Source organism: Cuculus canorus, chromosome 13, assembly GCF_017976375.1.
Source record: "Cuculus canorus isolate bCucCan1 chromosome 13, bCucCan1.pri, whole genome shotgun sequence".
Classification (NCBI taxonomy): domain Eukaryota; kingdom Metazoa; phylum Chordata; class Aves; order Cuculiformes; family Cuculidae; genus Cuculus; species Cuculus canorus.
The window spans coordinates 10,931,915-10,950,940 of record NC_071413.1 but is presented as its reverse complement, the minus strand read 5'-3'; the positions used below and the strand labels follow the sequence as shown (position 1 = coordinate 10,950,940).

Below are 19,026 nucleotides of genomic sequence, written 5' to 3'. Positions count from 1 at the left end.
CCCCGGCCCGGCCGAGCCGCCCCCGCGCAGGCGCACACAGACACGGAGCCGGGCGGAGAGACACGCCTTTATTGAGCTGCGTTCAGTGAGGGGCCGCGCCGCCCCGGGCTTCACACGGAGGTGCCTTCAGCAGGCGGCTCGGGCTGCGCCTCCTTCTTGTTGTCCTCCGGCTTCATGGCGGGGAAGAGGAGCACCTCCTGCGGACACAGACCACCTCAGCCATCATGGCCCCTCAACCCCGCGGGAAATCTCGCGAGGGCACCCCCGCCCCCCGCGACATGGAGAGGACCCCGCGGGCAAGTCTCGCGAGAGTGCCCCCCCCGGCTATATGCAAGGGAAGTCCGCGGGGCAATCTCGCGAGAGCGCCTCCCCCATGGAGAGGACCCCCGGGGAACTCTCGCGAGAGCAGCCACCGTCCCCCCACTGTACGGAGAGCCCACCACGGGTAAGTCTCGCGAGAGCCACCGCGACCACTAGACGGACAGACCTCCCCCCAATGCGGAGAGACGCCCCCCGCGGGAAAATCTCGCGAGAGCTGCCACCTCCGCCACATGGAGCGGATCAGCGGGCAACTCTCGCGAGAGCGGCCCCCCAAGACTACACGAAGAAGGCCCCGCGGGTAAATATCACAACACCGGCCGCTCCCCTGCCATGTGGGGAGGACCCAGCGGGCAAATCTCGCGAGCGCTGCCTCGTCCCGCTACATGGAGCAGACGCGCGGGCAAGTCTCGCGAGAGCTGCCTCTCCCTGGTATATGGAGAGGCCCCCGCGGGCAAGTCTCGCGAGAACTACCGCTCCCTCCTGTATGGGGAGGACCCCGCGGGCAAGTCTCGCGAGAGCTGCCCCCGGCGCGACTACCGGTGCCCGGGAGCGCCCCCGCCCGCTGAGGAAGCGGTAAGGAAGGAGGTTTTCGCCGGTGGCATCTCTTTCCTTGTTCTCCCACGCCGCCAGCAGCTGGCACGCTTACCTTGATGTTGTTGGAGTCGGTAAGGAACATGGTGAAGCGGTCGATGCCCATGCCCCAGCCGGCGGTGGGAGGCAGCCCGTACTCCAGCGCGGTGCAGAAGTTCTCATCAATGAACATGGCCTCGTCATCACCCGCAGCTTTTGCCTAAGCGAGAAAATTAATCATAAAAGGCGAGTTGTACAGAGTAGACAGCACTTCTTCTGCTAAGGGAAAAAAAAGCCCTGTGCAGCAGCGTAAGTAACAGATTAGAGAAGCTCGCAGCACCTGCAGAGCTATAATAACTTGTTCAGGGGCTTCCAAAATAGTTCCAGGCTCAATTCCTTTCCAATCTGCAAGTTTCTGTTCTTGGCAAAGGCCCAGTTCCTTCCCTTCAGTAAAAGCTATCTCTGGGGCTGCACAGCACCAGATGCCAATGGAATAAATTCTTTCAAAGGCTTCTCAGGACCCGAGGGAATGACAGGGACATGTGCCAGGGCAGGGTTAGGTTGGTTATTAGGAAAAGGTTCTTCACCCAGAAGATGGTGGAATGCTGGGAAAGGGCTCCCCAAGGAAACAGGCATGAGACCAAGCCTGAGAATATTCCAGAAGCATTTGGACAACACCCTCAGACCCACAGTGTGAATGTTAGGGTTGTCCTGTGGAGGGACAGGAGTCGGACTCAATGATCCTTATAGGTCCTTCAAACCCAGGTCATTCCATGATTCTTTATTGCTTGCCACTCCCCCTTTCATGTTCACAGAAACAATGAAGCAGAATAACTGTTCAAAGTATCAGTAGTTGCTTCCTGAAACAGAGCATAGGGATTGCTTTTTTCTCCACAAGCAGAAAAATTAAAAAGCCCTACACCGAGATGGTAACTAAAGGATTTGACCCTGACAGCCCCAAGTGCCAAAAGAAATAATAAAAACACAGACTAAACCCTCTCAGATTTAGAAAATGCCAAGTGTAAGTGTTGAAACAACTATCTTTGCTCACAGTTTGAGGGAAGACTTTGCAAAAGACTGTTAACACAAACTCTTCTACTGAGTCTGAAATCCTGAAATGCAAACTGCCGTACTTCACCCTAATCTCCACCTCAATGTTAATTTTTAAGACAGATTTTTCATTCAATACGTGTTATCATATGACTGCAAAGCCTAGCTAAACCATGACAGACAACTGCAGCAAATATGCACAACAGGCCAAAGGTGAAAGAAATCTGTAATCTTCATTTTGACTCAACATTTTGAAATTTACTATCAAGATAGCCAGTAAGCATAAGGCTGTAAATCACGTAACTCAGTTCAGCAAATTATTTCTTACACACCATTCAAATTCCTACCAGACAGGAAAATTTATTTAAGAACCCAGAAGTATAATGTTGTATAACTACGTAAGTGCCTAATTGAGGAAAAGTAACTTTTGACTTGAGGAAGGCAGAGAAAACACTTCGCACGTCTGCTTTTTTTCATATTAGTACTTCATGTAGAATAAAAGTAAAGATATGCCAAAATAAAGTCACATGACTAAAAAACTCATCAGCAAGTTTTTTACTTGTTTACCTTAAAAAGCAAGATTCCTTTAAAAGGAATGAGGTTTTAATCACAGGCTTTCATTTGAGTAAGAAATACTTGTTCGTAAGGGCCCTTTTCAGCAGCTGGGACTAAGGACACATTTGGAATAGACACAGGAAACATTCTTTGCTTATCACTGATTCACTATCAGCAAGACTCCATACCTTGGCCTGATCCTCAAAAAGCTGCCGCTGCCGGAAAGGATCATTAAGTTCTGTGTATGCATTGCACACTTCTTTCTTCATTACAAAGAGTTCAAAACGTTCTGTTAGCCCCGGAAGAGAGCGATGCCTAGGTGAAGAAGACAAACCAACCATACTTTCAGATAAACATCTTTACAGAAGCAAGGAGCACATAAATTTCTTCAGGGGAATTGCCCACACTAAGCAGTGACAACTGTCAAAACTTCAGACTACTGAGCATCAGCACACTCCTGGATGATGGGATTCACAGCTCAGAAACCAAAGTCTATCTTGTTTGGTGCCAGAATTCACAAACTAGTATAAAATATTAAAATCTCTCTTTTCACATATGCGACTTTTTAACTTTCTTTTCCTTTTTTCTTTTTAATAAAGTAGGAACAAAAGGTTAAAAGAGCTCATGCTCATACCATTTGGCTAGAGGACTCATGATCTGGGGGTGGTCACAGATGAATGTAGGGTTGATACAGGTGACTTCCAGGAATTCACCAACTAACTGGGAAAATGAAAGCAAAACAATTATGTGGAGTACAGTATCACTTGCCAAGCACTGCCCTTCCCAAACATCCTGCTTCCCTTTCTTCACTAACTGGAAAGGGTAATTACAAAACTGAAAAGCTTCCTGACTAATAATTCCTTACCACGGTACTGCCTTCATGAACAAAGAGTGCATGTCCTAGCTGAATAAGAGAAACGACATAGCAAATAGCAACAACATAATTCAAATCAGACATTCCAACATAAGCCAACAGGAAAAGCAGCAGAAAAACAGAAAAAGCAGCTAGTGGAGCACTAGAACAGGCTCCCCAGGGAAGCAGTCACAGTGCCAAGCCTCACAATACTCAAGAAGCATTTAGATTAACACCCTCAGACACACAACAATGTGAATGTTGGGACTGTCCTGTAAACAGATAGGAGTCGGACTCCATGATCCTTGTGGGTCCCTTCCAACTCAGCATGTTCTATAATTCTATGAGCTATCAGGCAACGTTTTGGGCACAAAGGAAAAGACTTAATACAGTTGACAGAAGAAGAACTATATGGTAAGTCTACCAGTTTAGTCGGGTAGTTACAAATGCATACATAGATCTCAGACAAAACTGACACAAGACAAAGCAGATCTGCTTTAAGCACAAGAGACCAGTTATCAAACTGAAGTCCTGTAGCGCTCACATTAAGCAGACATCAGCATGCTACATTTTGGTGTACATAACACAGAAAAAGGTTTTGACACGGCAAGTTTTCTTACTGTGATACAGAAACAGCAAAAATGCATTTCAGTCTCTTTTTCCAGATACAGCTAAACTTTCGCTCCAAAGAGACTTCTGTTGATACAGTAGAACCTCAACGAAATTAGAATTGTAAAAACATGACCTTTACTTACTCTGTCAAGAAGCCTGGCTGTTGTCCTGGGAGGTGGGCACTCAACGTTTCTCTCTGTACAGAGGTCATCAAAGAACTTGCGAGTTTCTGAAATTGTAGACAAAAATTGGAAAACCCACCCAGGCAAACATGTTTTTTTTCTTTCTGCATCCTTCAATGTGTCTTAAGAGTGATTTTTAAGATCTTAATGGTTTACGTCATGGAAAACATTGAGCTTTAATGTCAAAAACAAACACAGTTTTTGTAGATTAATCGGTTTACACTAAAACATGTTCTTTTCTATTTCAGAAACTTGGCAACTGTTGAGCACAGCTGCACAAGACGACTGGATGGCAAAAATCACAAAAAAAGTTTATGGACTTGTTTCCTTATGGCTCTGGATTTCAGGAATAAAACGGCACATACACACATTTTGAAGAAAACCCCAAATAATCCTACTCCTCACCGACAATCACAGGCATACAGACTAAACTGCACGAAAGACAGAAGAAATAAAAAAGAAAAAGCTGGGTCTCTTCAATATAAGAGGAACTCCCCCAATCATACCTCTTGAGTACATAGCATCACATATACTCAACAAAGGAAGAGGCAAAAGGGTCAGATCCTGCCAAAGACTGCAAGGCATTAAGGATTCTTTCTGGGCTCTTGAGTAACAGACAAAAACAGAGAAAAGCAATCTGATGTATTGGTACCACCTCAAAAAAGCGGCTGACAGACTGCAGGCTTAGAACTTGAGACCTTTAGCCCCCTTTCTTTTCAGGAAGTATACCACATTCACACTCAGCATCTGACCTTCAGTTTCGAAACGCTCAGCAGGTGGAAATTTCACTCCTAGGGCCTTCTCCAGATCATGGACCATGCTAATTCGCCGGAAGGGAGGGGTAAAATCTATCTCATAGGCCTGTCCATCTGGACCATCAGGATGATAAGTGATCTTGTAGCTTCCAGTAATATGTTTCACCATCCCTAAAGAAAGGAATCTGAAGTTTAGAAGAAGAGCATGCCACATAATATGCAATTCTTCCCGAGATTCTTACTCTTTTTAAATTCATATCGCATACATCACCTGAAAGCATCTTCTCTGTAATTTCCATCAAGTCATGGTAGTCTGCATAAGCCATATAGAATTCACAAGTTGTGAACTCAGGGTTGTGAGTCAAATCAATTCCCTCATTCCGAAACTGACGCCCAATTTCATATACTCTGTCCATTCCTCCAACCACCAACATCTAAACAAAAAGAAATTCTAGTACATTTCAAAAGAAGAGAGCTCAAACACACACAACTGCAACATATCTCCTTCAAGACACATTTGTTTCCTCCAATTCAATGAATTCACCTTTCTTCAAGAAGATTTAATATTCATTTTAGCTACACTTGATGTTTTAGAATATGATCACAACAGTCTGAAGAACACAGGCGTAGCCATGAGGTACTTGTATTTTACCTTATGGTAAAGCTCTGGAGCAATTCTCATATATAAATTCATGTCCAGTTCATTGTGGTACGTAATAAAAGGTCTTGCCACAGCTCCACCTGGGATGATGTTCATCATAGGAGTTTCAATCTGTAATATAATAACAAAAGCAATTAATATAACAGTGGCATAAATATTTCCAGGCTCATACCTCAATGCCCTGCTTTCATCTAATGAGCTGGCAATGTGTGCCTGCAGCCCAGAAAGCAACTGTATCCTCGCTTCTTGCATATGAGCCTGAATATAAAGCTTCCTTGAAGGTGAGAAGCTCTAAACACATTCAGTATGCAGAGAGAAATAAACAACAAAGCTTACCTCAAGGAAGCCCAACTCATCCAAAAAGCTCCGCATATATGTAATGATCTTTGCACGGGTTATAAATTTCTGTCTCACATAATCATTAAGAATTAAATCCAAGTATCTCTGACGATACCTAGTTTCCTGGAAAGAACGAGCGTCTTTAGAACAAGCTAGACAAAATGTGACTTATCTAACAAGCAGATATAAAAGGTCATCAATTCAGACCTTTCTGTCAAACTCCCTCTAAGAGTGACAGGTATGACACTTACCTTATCTTTGAGGCCAAAGTGAAGATGAGGCAACATGTGCAGGCATGGAGCCAACAGAGTTATTTCAGTAGGAATAATACTCAGTTCTCCTTTCTTTGTTTTCCCAGGATTCCCCTCTACACCAATAATGTCTCCACGACGCAGCTTGTTGTTAATGCGTACATACTCTTCCTCAGATTTGTAAAGACTGTAATTAAAACACCAATGTAAGCAGTTTTGTTTAACATTCAACATTCCAAACTGCCCTGCAAGTTTCTACCCAAACTGAATCCTTTAATAAAGGATTCTTCTAGCAGGGAAGCCAACACAATATCCTAAGCAAAAGGTTATCTGGCTGTCTAGGCCAACCCACAGACCAACAGCCAAAGGACATGAAGGAACACAATGCTGAAATACAAATCTCCAGGTCCCAGAATACAGTTCAGTTTAGAATGTTACTGGGAATACCCTTGTTACCTGGAATTTGCCATGACCTGCAACTTGACTCCTTCACCGCGAAGATCATAGAAAATCAGCTTCCCTCCGGACGCACGCTTTGCATGGATTCGACCTAAATATCAAAGTATGCAGGACGTCAGGAAAAGAGTCCCTAACAGAAAGGATGCAGGGGCAAAAGTCACAGTATTATCACTTGAACAAAGTGATCATGGGCTCTGACTTGGTCTCAAAATACCATAAAAGACCAAATACCTTTGGGCCCTGGAGCCCATATCACAATCTGATCTTTGTTGCTGTAAGGGATGTTGCATGGGTTCACTCAGTCTGAAAGGACATGTCCTGAGCAGTCTAACACTGCTACAGACTTCATGACCGAGTAACGGGGGATCAGCAACATTTGAACAGACCACTTGATCACTAAAAGCAGCCACAACTTGGCTTAGCAAAGCAACGAGACATCCTTCTGTGTCCCAGGTAAGCCTTTACCTGACACTCTCACAGTCACATCTTTCAGGTGATCTCCTGGCTGCAGATGATTGTACTTCTCTATGAAATCTGAAAGAGATGTGGTTACGTGGAACTTGTGGGGATAGGGATCTTCATTGGTGCCCTTCAGCTGCTGGATTGCATTGCTACGGATCTTGAAGTATTGCTGTTGCCAGGAAAAAACAAAAACAAATTATTTCCTTGAGAAACCGAAACTGTTTTACAAGTCATAAATTAAAACACAGCTCCCCCTATAAAGGAATATGTAGGTCTCTCCGTTTTTAACCATTTAGTTTCCCTTGAATAAAAAAATCTAATGTAAATCAGTAACATATTTTCTCAGGACAGTAACAAGTACAAGGCCAGGCACTCACATTTGGATCCAAGCTTTCTTCATCAGCACCAATGTTATTCTCGGCATCAGAAGTAAATGAAGGTTTATTTGAATGCTTTTCACTTTGCTCTTTCTGCTTTGCTTCTTTTTCAGCTATTTTTTTCTCAGCCTTTAAACGTCTCTTCAGCTCACTGCAAGAGAGAAGAAAACCAGATGGAGCAGCTATCGGATACTTCTGCAGGGAAGCACTTGGCAGGATTCTGCCAAAAGCTTACAGTGAAAATACCCCTGTAATCTCTCTGACTCTGCCCAAAACAATCAAATTCTCATAACAGTCCATAAGCGCGTTTAAGCATTTTCTTCTTTGAACTCTCAGCTCACTTCTTATGAGACATCTCTGACTCTGCCCCTGAACAGTTAAACTCTGTCACAATGATCCCTGAGCACGTTTAAGCATTTTCTTCTTTGAACTCTTTCAGTTCACCTGAGATTTCTGACTCTACTCAAACCAACGGAACTCTATCATAATAACCCTTGAGAACATTTAAGCATTTTCTTCTTTAAACTTTCATCTCCTATGAGGTTTCTTTGACTCTGCCCAAACCAAACTGTCACAATAACCCATGAACCAATTTAAGCATTTTCTTCTTCAAACTGTTTCCCTTTTATTTCTCTGACTCTGCCCAGAACATGTAAACCCTGTCAATGATCCCTGAGCAGGTTTAAGCATTTTCTTCCTTGAACTTTTTCACCTTTCATGAGGTTTCTCTGACTCTGCCCAAACCAATCAAACTGTCACAACAACCTGTGAGCCAATTTATGCATTTTCTCCTTCAAACTCTTTCTATTTACCTGAGATTCCTGACTCTGCCCAAATCAATCAAACTCTGCCATAATAACCCTCGAGCACGTTTAAGCATTTTCTTCTTTGAACACTCACCTCTTACAAGGTTTCCCTGACTCTGCCCAAACCAAACTGTCACAACAACTTGTGAGCCCCTTTATGCTTTTTTCCTTTAAGCTTTTTCAATTCACCTGAGATTCCTGACTCCGCCCAAACCAATCAAACTCTGCCACAATAACCCTTGAGAACGTTTAAGCATTTTCTTCTTTGAACTTTTTCACCTTTTACGAGGTTTCCCTGACTCTGCCCAAACCACCACAATAACCCGTGAGCCACTTTATGCATTTTCTTCTTTAAACTCTTTCAGTTCACCCAAGATTTCTGACTCTACTCAAAACCAATGAAACTCCACCACAATAACCCTTGAGAACATTAAGCATCTTCTTCTTTGAACTCTTTCAGTTCATCTGAGATTCCTGACTCCGCCCAAACCATCAAACTGTCACAACCCGTGAGCCAATTTATGCATTTTCTGCTTCAAACTCCTTTAGTTCACCCGAGTTCTCTGACTCTTCCCAAACTAATCCAACTCCGCCACCGTCACCCTCGAAGCATTTTCTCCTTCGCACTCTTCCCTTCCCCTGAGGGGACAGGACTGCTCAGAGGAGGCCAGACCCGAATCAAGGAGCCCGCCGGCGGCCCCCGGGCACACGCGGCTCGCGGGCCGCGAGGCACCGACCTGCTGTGTCCGTGCAGGGCGCGGCGCGCGGCCCGGGCGGCGGCGGCGAGCATAGGGCCCCCCGGCTCCGCTCTGCTCCCCGTCCCGCGGCGGCGCGGCTCCCCCTGCCCGCCCACCCTCACTTTTTGCTGAGGCGCGCCTCGCTCCCCGCCGCCTCCTCCATGTCCTCGACTCCCGCCGTCCCTTCCGGCCGCGCCTGCGCGCCCGCCGCGGCGATGGCGGGGAGAGAGGCGCCTTCCCGGGCGCTGTTCGTGCGGGAGGACGGGAGCCCGATGCGGTTCTACGTGCGGCCGGGGCTGGCGAAGCTGCGGCTGGCGCCGCTGGTGCTGGCGGGCGGCGGGCGGCTGTGCCGGGTGCAGGAGCCGGGCGCGGTGCTGCTGGCGCAGCCGGGCGAGGCGGCGCCCGCCGGGGCCGTGTCGGCCGAGTTCGTCACCGAATGCGTGCGGCGCAACCGCCGGCTGCCGATCGAGCCCTTTCGCCTGCCCGCTCCAGCTCTGTCGTCGTCGTCGTCCTCCTCCTCCTCTTCCTCGTCGTCCCCCCTGTGCCCGCCGCCGCGGGGCCGCCTGGCGTTCTCGGCGGCGGAGGACGCGGCGCTGCTGCGCGCGGTGCAGGGGCGCGGCGGGACGGGCGGGCGCGCGCTGTGGCGGGAGCTGGAGCGGCGCGCGCTCACGCGACACAGTTGGCAGGCGATGCGCGAGAGGTACCGCCGGCACCTCCGGCCCCGCGGTGAGAGATAAAGGGCTGGAGGGGAAGGGGCGGGAAGCGGTGGGAGGGAGCGGGGACTGGGGACGGGGGGGTTAATGGGAGTGGGCAGGGGGAGCGGGCGGGGGGTGAACGGGGAGCAGCGGGGGCGGGGACCGGGGGCCGCAGCTGCGGGTGAACGAGGAACGGGGAGCAGAGGCAGAGGCTTAATGGGTGCGAAACGGGGACCGAGGGCCGAGGGGAGAAGGGAACCAGGAAAGGGCAAGGAACGGGGGGGTGTCCGGGGGGAAAATGGGAAACAGAGAGGGGCGAGGGGTTATCATAGAGTAGTTTGGGGTGGAAAGGACCTTACAGATCATCCAGTTCCAACCCCTCTGCCATGAGGAGGGACACCTCCCATTGGATCAGGCTGCCCAAGGCCCATCCACCCTGGCCTTGAACACCTCCAGGGATGGGGCAGCCACAGCTTCCCTGGGCAGCCTGGGCCAGGGCCTCACCACTCTAATCATGAAGAAATTCCTCCTCTAGTCTAAATCTGCCCCTCTCCGGTTTATACCCGTTGCCCCTGGTCCTATCACTACAGGCCTTGGTGAACAGCCCCTCTCCAGGTTTCCTGTAGGCCCTTTCGTTAATGGGGACACACATACACTGTCGGGAGAAAACAGGGACGAGGATGGGGGGGGGGGTGTCTGTGCCCGGGGTCCAGGCCCCACCGTGTCCCCTGCTCACACCCTGACGTTCCCACAGAGCCCCGCCAGGCCGAGGAGCCCCGCCGCAGCCCGGGTCTGTTCGAGGCAGCAAATCAAGAGTTTGAAAGCACAGAGGTGAGCAAGCGGCTTGGGGCTCTCCTTGCCCAACCCTGGAAACACTCACTGTGGGGTTGGACAGGACTCTGAGCAACCTGATCTGGTTGAAGATGTTCCTGCTCACTGCAGGGGGTTGAATTAGATGACTTTTACCAGTCCCTTCCAAACCAAACCATTCTGTGATTCTATGATTCTAAGTCATCATTAATTTCCTAAGTGATTAGGCACCACAACATCTCTTCTGCTGTAGCTAAATGGAAGTTTCATGTGAGCTGTGAACTGCGTGGCTCATCATGAAATGTGCCAAACTGCAGCATATTCTTTTAGTTTGATTCCCTGGTTAAGTCAGATTGAGGAAATTAATGTGACAGTCATTACATGAAAAGCTGTTTGGCAAATGGAAGTTGTCTTTCCCTTCAGGCATAAAATGTTCAAGCAGTTGCATTAACGATCATAAAATAGTTTGGGTTGAAAGAGACCTTAACGCCCATCCAGTTCCAATCCCCTGCCATGGGCAGTGACACCTCCCACTGGATCCAGTTGCTGAAAGCCCCATTTAACCTGGCCTCCAGGGATGAGGCAGCCACTATTTCTCTGGGCAGCCTATGCCAGTGCCTCATACCCCTCACAGGAAAAGTTGTCTTCCTAATATCTCATTTAAATCTCTCCTCTTTGAGCTCAAAACCGTTGCCCCTCATTCTGTCCCTGCACTCCCTGATAAGGAGAGCCTCCCCCAGTCTCCTGTAGCCCCCTTTAAGCCTCCCTCGGGGAGGCTGCTATAAGGTCTTCCTGCAGCCTTCTCCAAGCTGAACAAGCCCATTTTACTTTTGCTTTTCATATTTCTTTGTTCAAATTCTCCTTCACATTTCATGCTATTCTGTGATCTTGTATATCCTCATTAACACGTACAGCTTCACTTCAGTCACTGAATTTTGCTATGCTTAGTAATTTCTGAGTTTTTTATATATACTGCAAAGTCACAGTGGAAGGTGTTCGGGTAGCAGTGATAAAAGAAACCTGCCAGAAAATTCCATGTCTAATTAATGACTTCTCTTACTTTTAGTCAGGAAGTGATGCTTCGGATGTTTCAGAAGAACTTTCTGCACAAACTGGAGAGCAAAAGTCCCCAAGAGAACGAGCATCTGGTTTGAAAACCGGACCAGAGGACCCTGCTCTCCCTGACACTCAATTACAAAGGGAAGAAAGACCAAAAAGCACTTGCTATTCTTCTGGTGAGGTGGGAGAAGTAGTAAAAACTATGCAGCACTTCATGGAGAAGCTTGGCATGGACCTGTTAACTGTTACACAGGCCTTTCTGAAGAACTCTGGGGAAGTGGAGCCTACTTTACAGTTTCTGGAGATGGGGCAGCGCCTAGATGGGTACCCTGTATGGAGCAGAGAAGATGATTTGGAATTGCAAAAAGATGATGAACACATCAGAAATAAATTAATAGCAAAATTTGGAGCTGAAAATGTAGCAAAGCGAGTAGCGTTTAGGAGAAGTTAGATAGGAAAGCAGAGAGCAACTACTGATCTAGGACTGTGGTAGAACTTAAAAACCCAGCAACTTCAGAAATGCAAATGTGATGGGAAATTTAATGCAACATTCTCATGTTTCAGAAATGCTTTAAAATAATTTGTTAACAAAAGGCTGGTTTTCTATTTTATCTTTATGTGTAACACAGTATGGTACTGCAAAACCAAAACTGCGGTGTTTCACTGGACAGGTGAAATTCCTGCTGAAATAGTGACAATTATTTGTTACATTCATGCTGCTCATACAGATTTCTTGAGACTTGTGTGGAAGACTAGACAAGCATTTAATGAGAGGGAGTGCAAATAAACATAGCAAATAAAGCAGTAAGATTTTTAAAAGATAAGAAACTTTACCAGCCAGAGAATGCTGCCGACTAATAAACATTTGAGAATTCCAAATCTTAAAGGTCAGTTGGCAACTTTGCTAAAAAAATTATGGGAGTTGCCTTATATTGTATTGCTCATCCTTCTTCCACTCTAAACCATTATCTTCCATTTCAGAGGAAGGAGCTTGGCAGATAGACAGGCATCTGCATAAATAGTTTCTCTCTGCAGTTAAATCTTGAACCTTTCTTCAGTGATTATAAAAAAAGTAAGTCTGAACATTTCAGGGCCTCTCTTGAATTTGAAATTGAATTTCCTAGGCACTAATGAAAGCCATCAGACTTTAATCTTCCTATTCTTTTCACCTGTGCAAGTCAAGCCACACAAGGACAAGTTTGGACTGCCAGGGACTGTGGGGCCTCACCAGAGCAGGACCTACTCTTAGAGATGCTCTACAGTCATAGAGCCGGGATCAGTTTTCACGTAAGCTTGCTTCTAAGCATTTAATAAAGGTGTCTTGTGATGCTTGCAGTGATAAATTCCTCTCAACAGACCTAATTTTCTCAAAAATCTTGAAGCTGTCTACAGTTGGTGACCCCCATCCTGCTCAAGGGACTCCTGCATACAAAATGAGATGTCTGAAGTAGCGAACAAGGATAATGTAGTGACTTGGCAAAAGTTGCTTTAAGTAATGTGGCTTCATGTTTTAACCATTCTGCTTAAAATCATCTCCATCCTGATTCTGGGAGCTTTGTCTCATCGAAGCAAGTCCAAGTGCTGAGAACTACCTATGCCTTGTCCCTTTCTGTCCCCTAACGATTATTTCTGTCCCAGCAGGATGCCCTTGGAAGGAGTCGCTGGACTCCCAGCTTCGTGTGATTAAGGTTTTAACCTTTCAGATTTCTTTTCAGAAGTGATGTCCTTGCAAAGGCATGTTTTAAACTGGAAAAACCGAGACAGAGAGCAGTATTCAGGGCCGCTCCTTGCTTCTTGGCCTGCTCAAGCCAAAAAAAGAAAACCAAAACCAAAACTAAAACATACTTGTAAACAGAACTTTTTGTCCTGCACTGACTAATAGTTACGGGAAATCAGTGGGTGTAGGGGAACTGAATTCTGGAAGAGAACGGCAACAATTCATAACCAACATTCTGAGCATTACTGGACCATGCTAGGCTCAAGGTGACTGGAAATGCTGTAGGTTAAGGGCAAATAAATGCCTTTTGACAAAAATGCTGTGGTTCTGACTTAAGATTTCATAAAACCAGGCTTTGAGAGGGGACGAAGAATAAACCATGCCAAGCAATTTCAGGGTAGTTTACATAGCATGACACTTGATGTCAAGCCATCCCGCTGTTCTGTTTTTAGTACAAGTTGAGAAGGGGCCTGAATGCAAGGATTAGCAGTAATACTAACCGGCATTGGCAGATCTTTGGATAGAGTTTTAGCTCAGCTTTCAGCAAAGATGAGGTGCATCTGCGGAGTTTGGAAGCAGGAGTACATACCTTTTTTTTTCTCCAAGGTTCAAGCTGCACTGTGTTTTAAGGCTTTCCATGAGGCATGTTTTGACAAAACCAGAAGCATTTGAATTGTGAGAGCAACAAAGGAAACGTGATGATAGGATTTCTGTTGTTCAACAAAACATTATCCTGATTGAAGCAACTATATGAACTCCAAAGTAAAGAAGCTATTAGTGGTACATTGTTGTTATTTCATAATTAGGCTGTAAAATAGCAACACTGAAAGTTTGGAAGTACAGAAGAACTTGAATTTTGTTAAAATACAATTTCATCGTATTTCTGTAAAGGTTCAATTCTCAAATCCTCATCACTTTTCCTTACATTTACTTTGATTTGGAGGGAGATTTCAGATACCCCAAGCAGAATTGATTCTTCTATCACTAAGACCTTGGTTTGCCATGCGTAGCTCAAAGCCGTGACTGCTTCCTCCGGTATGTGTCTGAAGTGAAAATATTGTACCTGTGTGAATGATAAATCCACATGCAAAAACTGGTCCTGGGAGAACACGTTGTGTTTACTTTCCCACAAAGACTGTACATATACTGGTTTTCCCTGTGTTTTGTTTGGTGTTTTTTATTGCTGTGATAGATGGTTGACAGCGTAATTCAAGGGCTGATGTCCCTGATGCTGAGGAGATTTATGTCAGCCAAGGATTTTGCCTCGGGGCACTTTCTGTTCCACCTGCTGTGCCATGGTGGCACGGCACAAACACTGCCTCCACCAAGGTGCTCGCCTTTTCCCAAGCAGCCAAATTTTTGTTAGCCATGAAAAGCCAGGCTGCTCTTGCAGCCACTGAAGGGAACAATAGTTCAAGTAAAGGGCAGCAGCTACTTGTGGAGACGCTGAACTCAAATAGCTGGCTTTCCTCCGTGTGCTATGCTAGAAAATATGATGTTATGGGGCAAGAGAACTTTCTGGCATTTTTTGACAGACCAGTCAAACCAGACCAGATGGTTTCCTGCAAAGCTTTTGTTCAGCTGATCTTACAGCCATTTCAAGTAAAACCAGAGCTTCTCAACCCTTGACTTGATTGTTCTGTTGCGCATTTCACTCCAGGGGAGAGTTCTTCAGTGAATCTTCAGGGGAACCCCTCTTCCTGAAGCCCGCAGCCCCCACCACAGAGCTGGATGGATCTCTTCCCATAGCCAGACCCCGCCAAAATCCCAGCCATCTCCTACTGCCTCCCCTACTCCCCAGTCCTCCAGTTCCCCTCACAGTTCTGGATCGCCCTCACTCCTTCCACCTCTCCCTTCTCAATCTTGTGGGCCATCACCTTCCTCTTCTTGTAGAGCTTCCCCGATCAGCCCCTCAGCATCTAGTGCGGCGCTGGGTTGATTCCAAACAGAGACTTGGATTAATTACCCTCTCATTTAATTAACAAAAGCCTGCTGTGAGCAAAGGGACAGAGGTCACTTGTGTGAGGGCAGACCCTGGAGGTAGTACACCCAGGAGACACCCACCCTGCCAGCACCCCGGGGGAACACCACCATCTTGGTGGTGATGGGCGCTGGGCCACCCTTGAAGGAGATGGTGATGAGGGTGGTCATCTTAGCGTGCAAGCTCTCTGGGGCTGTGACGGTGAAGGACGGGTGCTCCACCACGTACTGGAAGGTGGTGGGCTGCAGGAAGACATTCTTGAAGGGGATGGAGGTGGTGTCACCAGCGCTGATGGAGAAGGGGCCCTGGGGCTTGGGTGGGAGGGCAAGGCCAATGAGAGGGATGCTGTACTCCCCGGCAAGGGAGGAGGAGAGCTGGAGCGTGGCCCTGGCTTCGCCCAGCTGGCAGGGCTCATAGGTTACCTCCACACCCACCTCCGAGCCCCCTGGGCTGGCAGGGGCCATGGTGATGGTTTTCTCTGTCTGGAAGTCAGCACAGTCGGTCTGCAGAGAGGAGAGAAGAGATGACTGTGGTGGAGAGATCACAAAAGCAGAGCCAGCACCTTAGGAAGAAACCAAGGGTTCCCACCATCGCAGTGGCCAAGGTCCCTGGCCTTTGCCTGTCACAGCACCTGGTCCCCCAACACCAAGTCCCTGGTGACCGAGTGCCCACAATGGACAGCCACAGGGGCTGCCCAAACGTGCCAAACAGGGACAACCCAGCACCCAAGCCCAAGGGATCTTCCTGCCAAAGCTGGGGTTTAAGGTGGAACCTGCAAAAGCAGCTCCAACAAGGAGAGCAGAGAACATCTGCAAGTGAAGACAGTCCAGCAGGGGACAGGCCCAGCGCTGGTGACACCCAGGCTCCCGTGGCCACCCCAGCGATGCTAGGCCAAGTCAGAGGGACAGGGTCCCTCCATGGAGAGGGCTGATGCTGGTCCTATGAACTGCCTCCCCTCTCAAGAGCCTAGGGCAGGCTGGGGTCACCTGCAGGCGGTAGTCTGTCTTCTGCTGGGCATAATTCATGATTTTGGCACTAATGGTCTGACTAGAGCCCAGCGTGGTGCAGAAATGGAGAGGCTTCTCCGGCTTGCTCGCAGTTGCTGTCAGGTGCAAGTTGTAGTACAAAGAGCCCAAGCTGCTGCTCCGGAGCACCAGGCGCCCAGTGCTCTCACCCATTTTCAAGGGTTGGTATTCAAAAACAAGATCAGCCTAGGAAAAACAAAGGGTAAAAGCCAAGGGGTCAGGCAGAGACATGGAAATTGGTCCCTGCTGTGCTCACACAGTGCTGAAGGCAGCCCAGCACCTTCCTTCACTTCAGCTCCTCTCCAGGCCAGGGCCCTGCTGCACATGGGGTACAGTTCACTGGTGACCATCCCCAACAGCTGAGAGCCCTCCAGAGCCATCCCAGAAGCTTCCTACCCTAGAATGCCCCTACACTCCCCCAGGGCACACAACACCTCCTGTCAATCCAGGCTGCAAACATCCTGCTGGATTATTAGTGGGTGGGAGCTGTCACCAACTGGGGATCAGCCCTGCACGGTTCATGTAGGGCATCACCCTTCAAGAGCACCCACTCCCAGAAAGATTGCAGGGAGAGAAAAGTGTGTGGGTCAAGCTTTGCACCTACCTCTGACTGTGCAGGAATGGTGACATGTGAAGGAACGCTGACATCGGGTACTTTGCAATCTATGGCAAACGTTACCGGGACAATCAGAGGGTTGTCCACCTTGATGGTGGAAGACACTCTCTGCCGAACAGTGGTGGTCATTTCAATAGTGCTGATGGGTCCCGAAGAGGTGGCCTTGAAAGTCACCATGTAGAACAAGTACTCTTTCGTCACCTCATTGAGGAAGGTCACCTAATCAGAGAAGAAGGGAAGCACTGGTCATCCTGCACATAAAAATGCACAGCTGTGCCAAGCCAGCCCAGAGAGTCCCCTGAGCTCAGCACCCAGCTTCCAAGAAAGGCCGTGAGCAGCCACCTAGGGAGGGTGCAAACTGGGGAAGGCACGTGTGATACTTCCACTTTGTAGTCTCCTGATTGCCCATTGCTTCCAGCTCACCAATATCCCAACCCACTAGTGCTCACCAGTTCTCAGTGGGATCCTCACAGAGATTGAGGCACATGGAGATGTGAAAACAGGCGTATAGCTTCTCAGTGAGCCAACAGTTCCTTGAAGGGGCCCACAGCCTGGTGTCCATGCTTACCTTTGCATTAAAGACTCCTTCCTTGTAGGAGAAGAATGTAAGCTTGTAGTCTGTCTTGGCAGAGCCTGGGACATCAACGTATTCCAGACCCTGCAGCACAGAACTACTTTCCATACTTTCTGGTTTGAGTATGTCCACCACCACGAGGAACCTGTGGGTGAGAAGAATGCAGCGAAGGTCAGCAGAAAGGACTCCTACAGGATATGCATCTTGTGAGGGTACAACACAGTCCCTTCTCAGCCTCAATGCTGCAGGCAGAAGAAGCCAGTTGTCATCCACCTTGGAGGAAAGTCCTCCAGGATGGGTCTGCAAAGGTAGAACATGGGCAGTGATTACCAAGAAGAGCAAAAACCTTGCAGAAAGGAGCTTCCAGGCTGCAGGAAACCCCTCCTTGCACTGCTGCAGGGATTCCTGACAGGATGAGACTTCCCAGGCCAGACTCACCTCTGTGGCCTATCCAGCCAGTTGGAGACAGGGATGAGCTCAGTGTATGAAGTCCTACACGGTACCTGCCGCAAAATGGTCCCTGAACACTTTGGGGGCTCAGCAGTCCCTTGCAGGAGGTAGTACAAACCTGTCCCATCTGGCACTGGGAAGAAGATGGAGCCCTGGAGATGAGAAATAGCGTAAGTGAGCCTTCCTGCTCTGTCCAGACAGGTCACCGGCTCTTGAGCACACCCAGACAGTCCCACATGCTGGGCTGTCACCTGAACAGCTATGAGCAAGCCAGCTGGCAGAGCTGTGACCGCAGCCCTGTGTCCTGTGCAGGTGAAGATGGGAACACCATACCCACACGGGCCACCACAGCTACAGGACACAGAGGCAGCGTGTCTGGGCAAAGCAAGGAAACACCAGCCCAGTAACAGAGCTGGTCTGACCACCCTAATGCCCTTTCTTTGCCTGACTGACACGGACACATCAACCGCCAGCCCTGTGCTCGTGCAGAGACAGCTGTGGTAAGCTGGTGGCAGTCCCTGCTAAGCTCTGCCGCCGCAGCAGCGCTGGGATTAGCCCCAGTATTAGTGCTAAGAGCAGCCTGGAGGCTAGCACGGCAGGGCTGGGCCACCGACACACCTCCCGTCCCACCAGAGCAGCTGAACCCTGCAGGACTTCATGCAGGGCTGCGCTTAAAGAGATAATGAGCATACGCAGCCCTTGAGGACACAGGTCTGTGAAGCACTCTGGAGACTGAGGCCCAGAACAGGACAAGGCCGCAGCTGCTCCAGCCCCTCAGAGTGGATCCCCTCGATTTATGAGCTCGGCCCTGCTCTGTGCCAGCAAAACTGCCCATGGCAACAGAGGAGTCGGTCACCCTATCTGCCTGGCCCAAGACCTGCAGGAAGGGCTCTTTCCAAAGCTCCTGCATTACTGAAGGTGATGTCAAGACAGGTTTCTGTGTGGTTTCCCACCCATCTACCCCTGGCCAGGGGGGGCACGGAGAAACAGCATGGCAGCTCCACCCTTTCGTTCTCTGCAACAGGGCAAGAGGATGCCGGCAGGGTAGCGCTTGCAGAAGTGGTTGTGCCCAGGGCCCGGGGGCCTTGTACAGCCCACAGGGCCGAGCA

At 48.5% G+C, this 19,026-nt stretch overlaps 3 protein-coding genes across 4 annotated transcripts in view; 1 reads left to right on the top strand and 2 right to left on the bottom strand.

Moving 5' to 3' along the window:
• Positions 1-54: 54 nt before the first annotated feature.
• On the bottom strand, positions 55-9,291 carry KARS1 (lysyl-tRNA synthetase 1). 2 transcript variants are annotated; one of them, XM_054078294.1, is made up of 14 exons: positions 9,113-9,291; positions 7,448-7,598; positions 7,074-7,239; positions 6,606-6,699; positions 6,150-6,336; positions 5,896-6,021; positions 5,551-5,670; positions 5,170-5,332; positions 4,896-5,069; positions 4,105-4,190; positions 3,131-3,216; positions 2,685-2,811; positions 968-1,111; positions 55-197 (listed from the first exon to the last, which is right to left on the bottom strand). In XM_054078294.1, the coding sequence occupies exons 1-14, from the start codon at positions 9,151-9,153 to the stop codon at positions 111-113; spliced, it is 1,752 nt and encodes a 583-aa protein (XP_053934269.1). In that variant the 5' UTR covers positions 9,154-9,291; the 3' UTR covers positions 55-110. The 2 variants fall into 2 exon arrangements, with proteins under 2 accessions (XP_053934269.1, XP_053934267.1); XM_054078292.1 differs by having other exon boundaries at positions 8,991-9,124.
• TERF2IP (TERF2 interacting protein) lies at positions 9,206-14,893 on the top strand. Its single transcript, XM_054078303.1, has 3 exons — positions 9,206-9,716; positions 10,440-10,516; positions 11,562-14,893. The coding sequence occupies exons 1-3, from the start codon at positions 9,206-9,208 to the stop codon at positions 12,003-12,005; spliced, it is 1,032 nt and encodes a 343-aa protein (XP_053934278.1). The 3' UTR covers positions 12,006-14,893.
• Positions 14,894-15,242: 349 nt separating this feature from the next.
• The window catches only part of LOC104068383 (HYDIN axonemal central pair apparatus protein), a 125,484-nt gene continuing 121,700 nt past the window's right edge, over positions 15,243-19,026 (bottom strand). The window contains 5 exon segments of the mRNA XM_054079080.1: positions 15,243-15,755; positions 16,239-16,463; positions 16,882-17,112; positions 17,462-17,612; positions 17,906-18,069. Coding sequence (XP_053935055.1) covers positions 15,285-15,755; positions 16,239-16,463; positions 16,882-17,112; positions 17,462-17,612; positions 17,906-18,069 — 1,242 coding nt within the window. The 3' untranslated portion in view covers positions 15,243-15,284.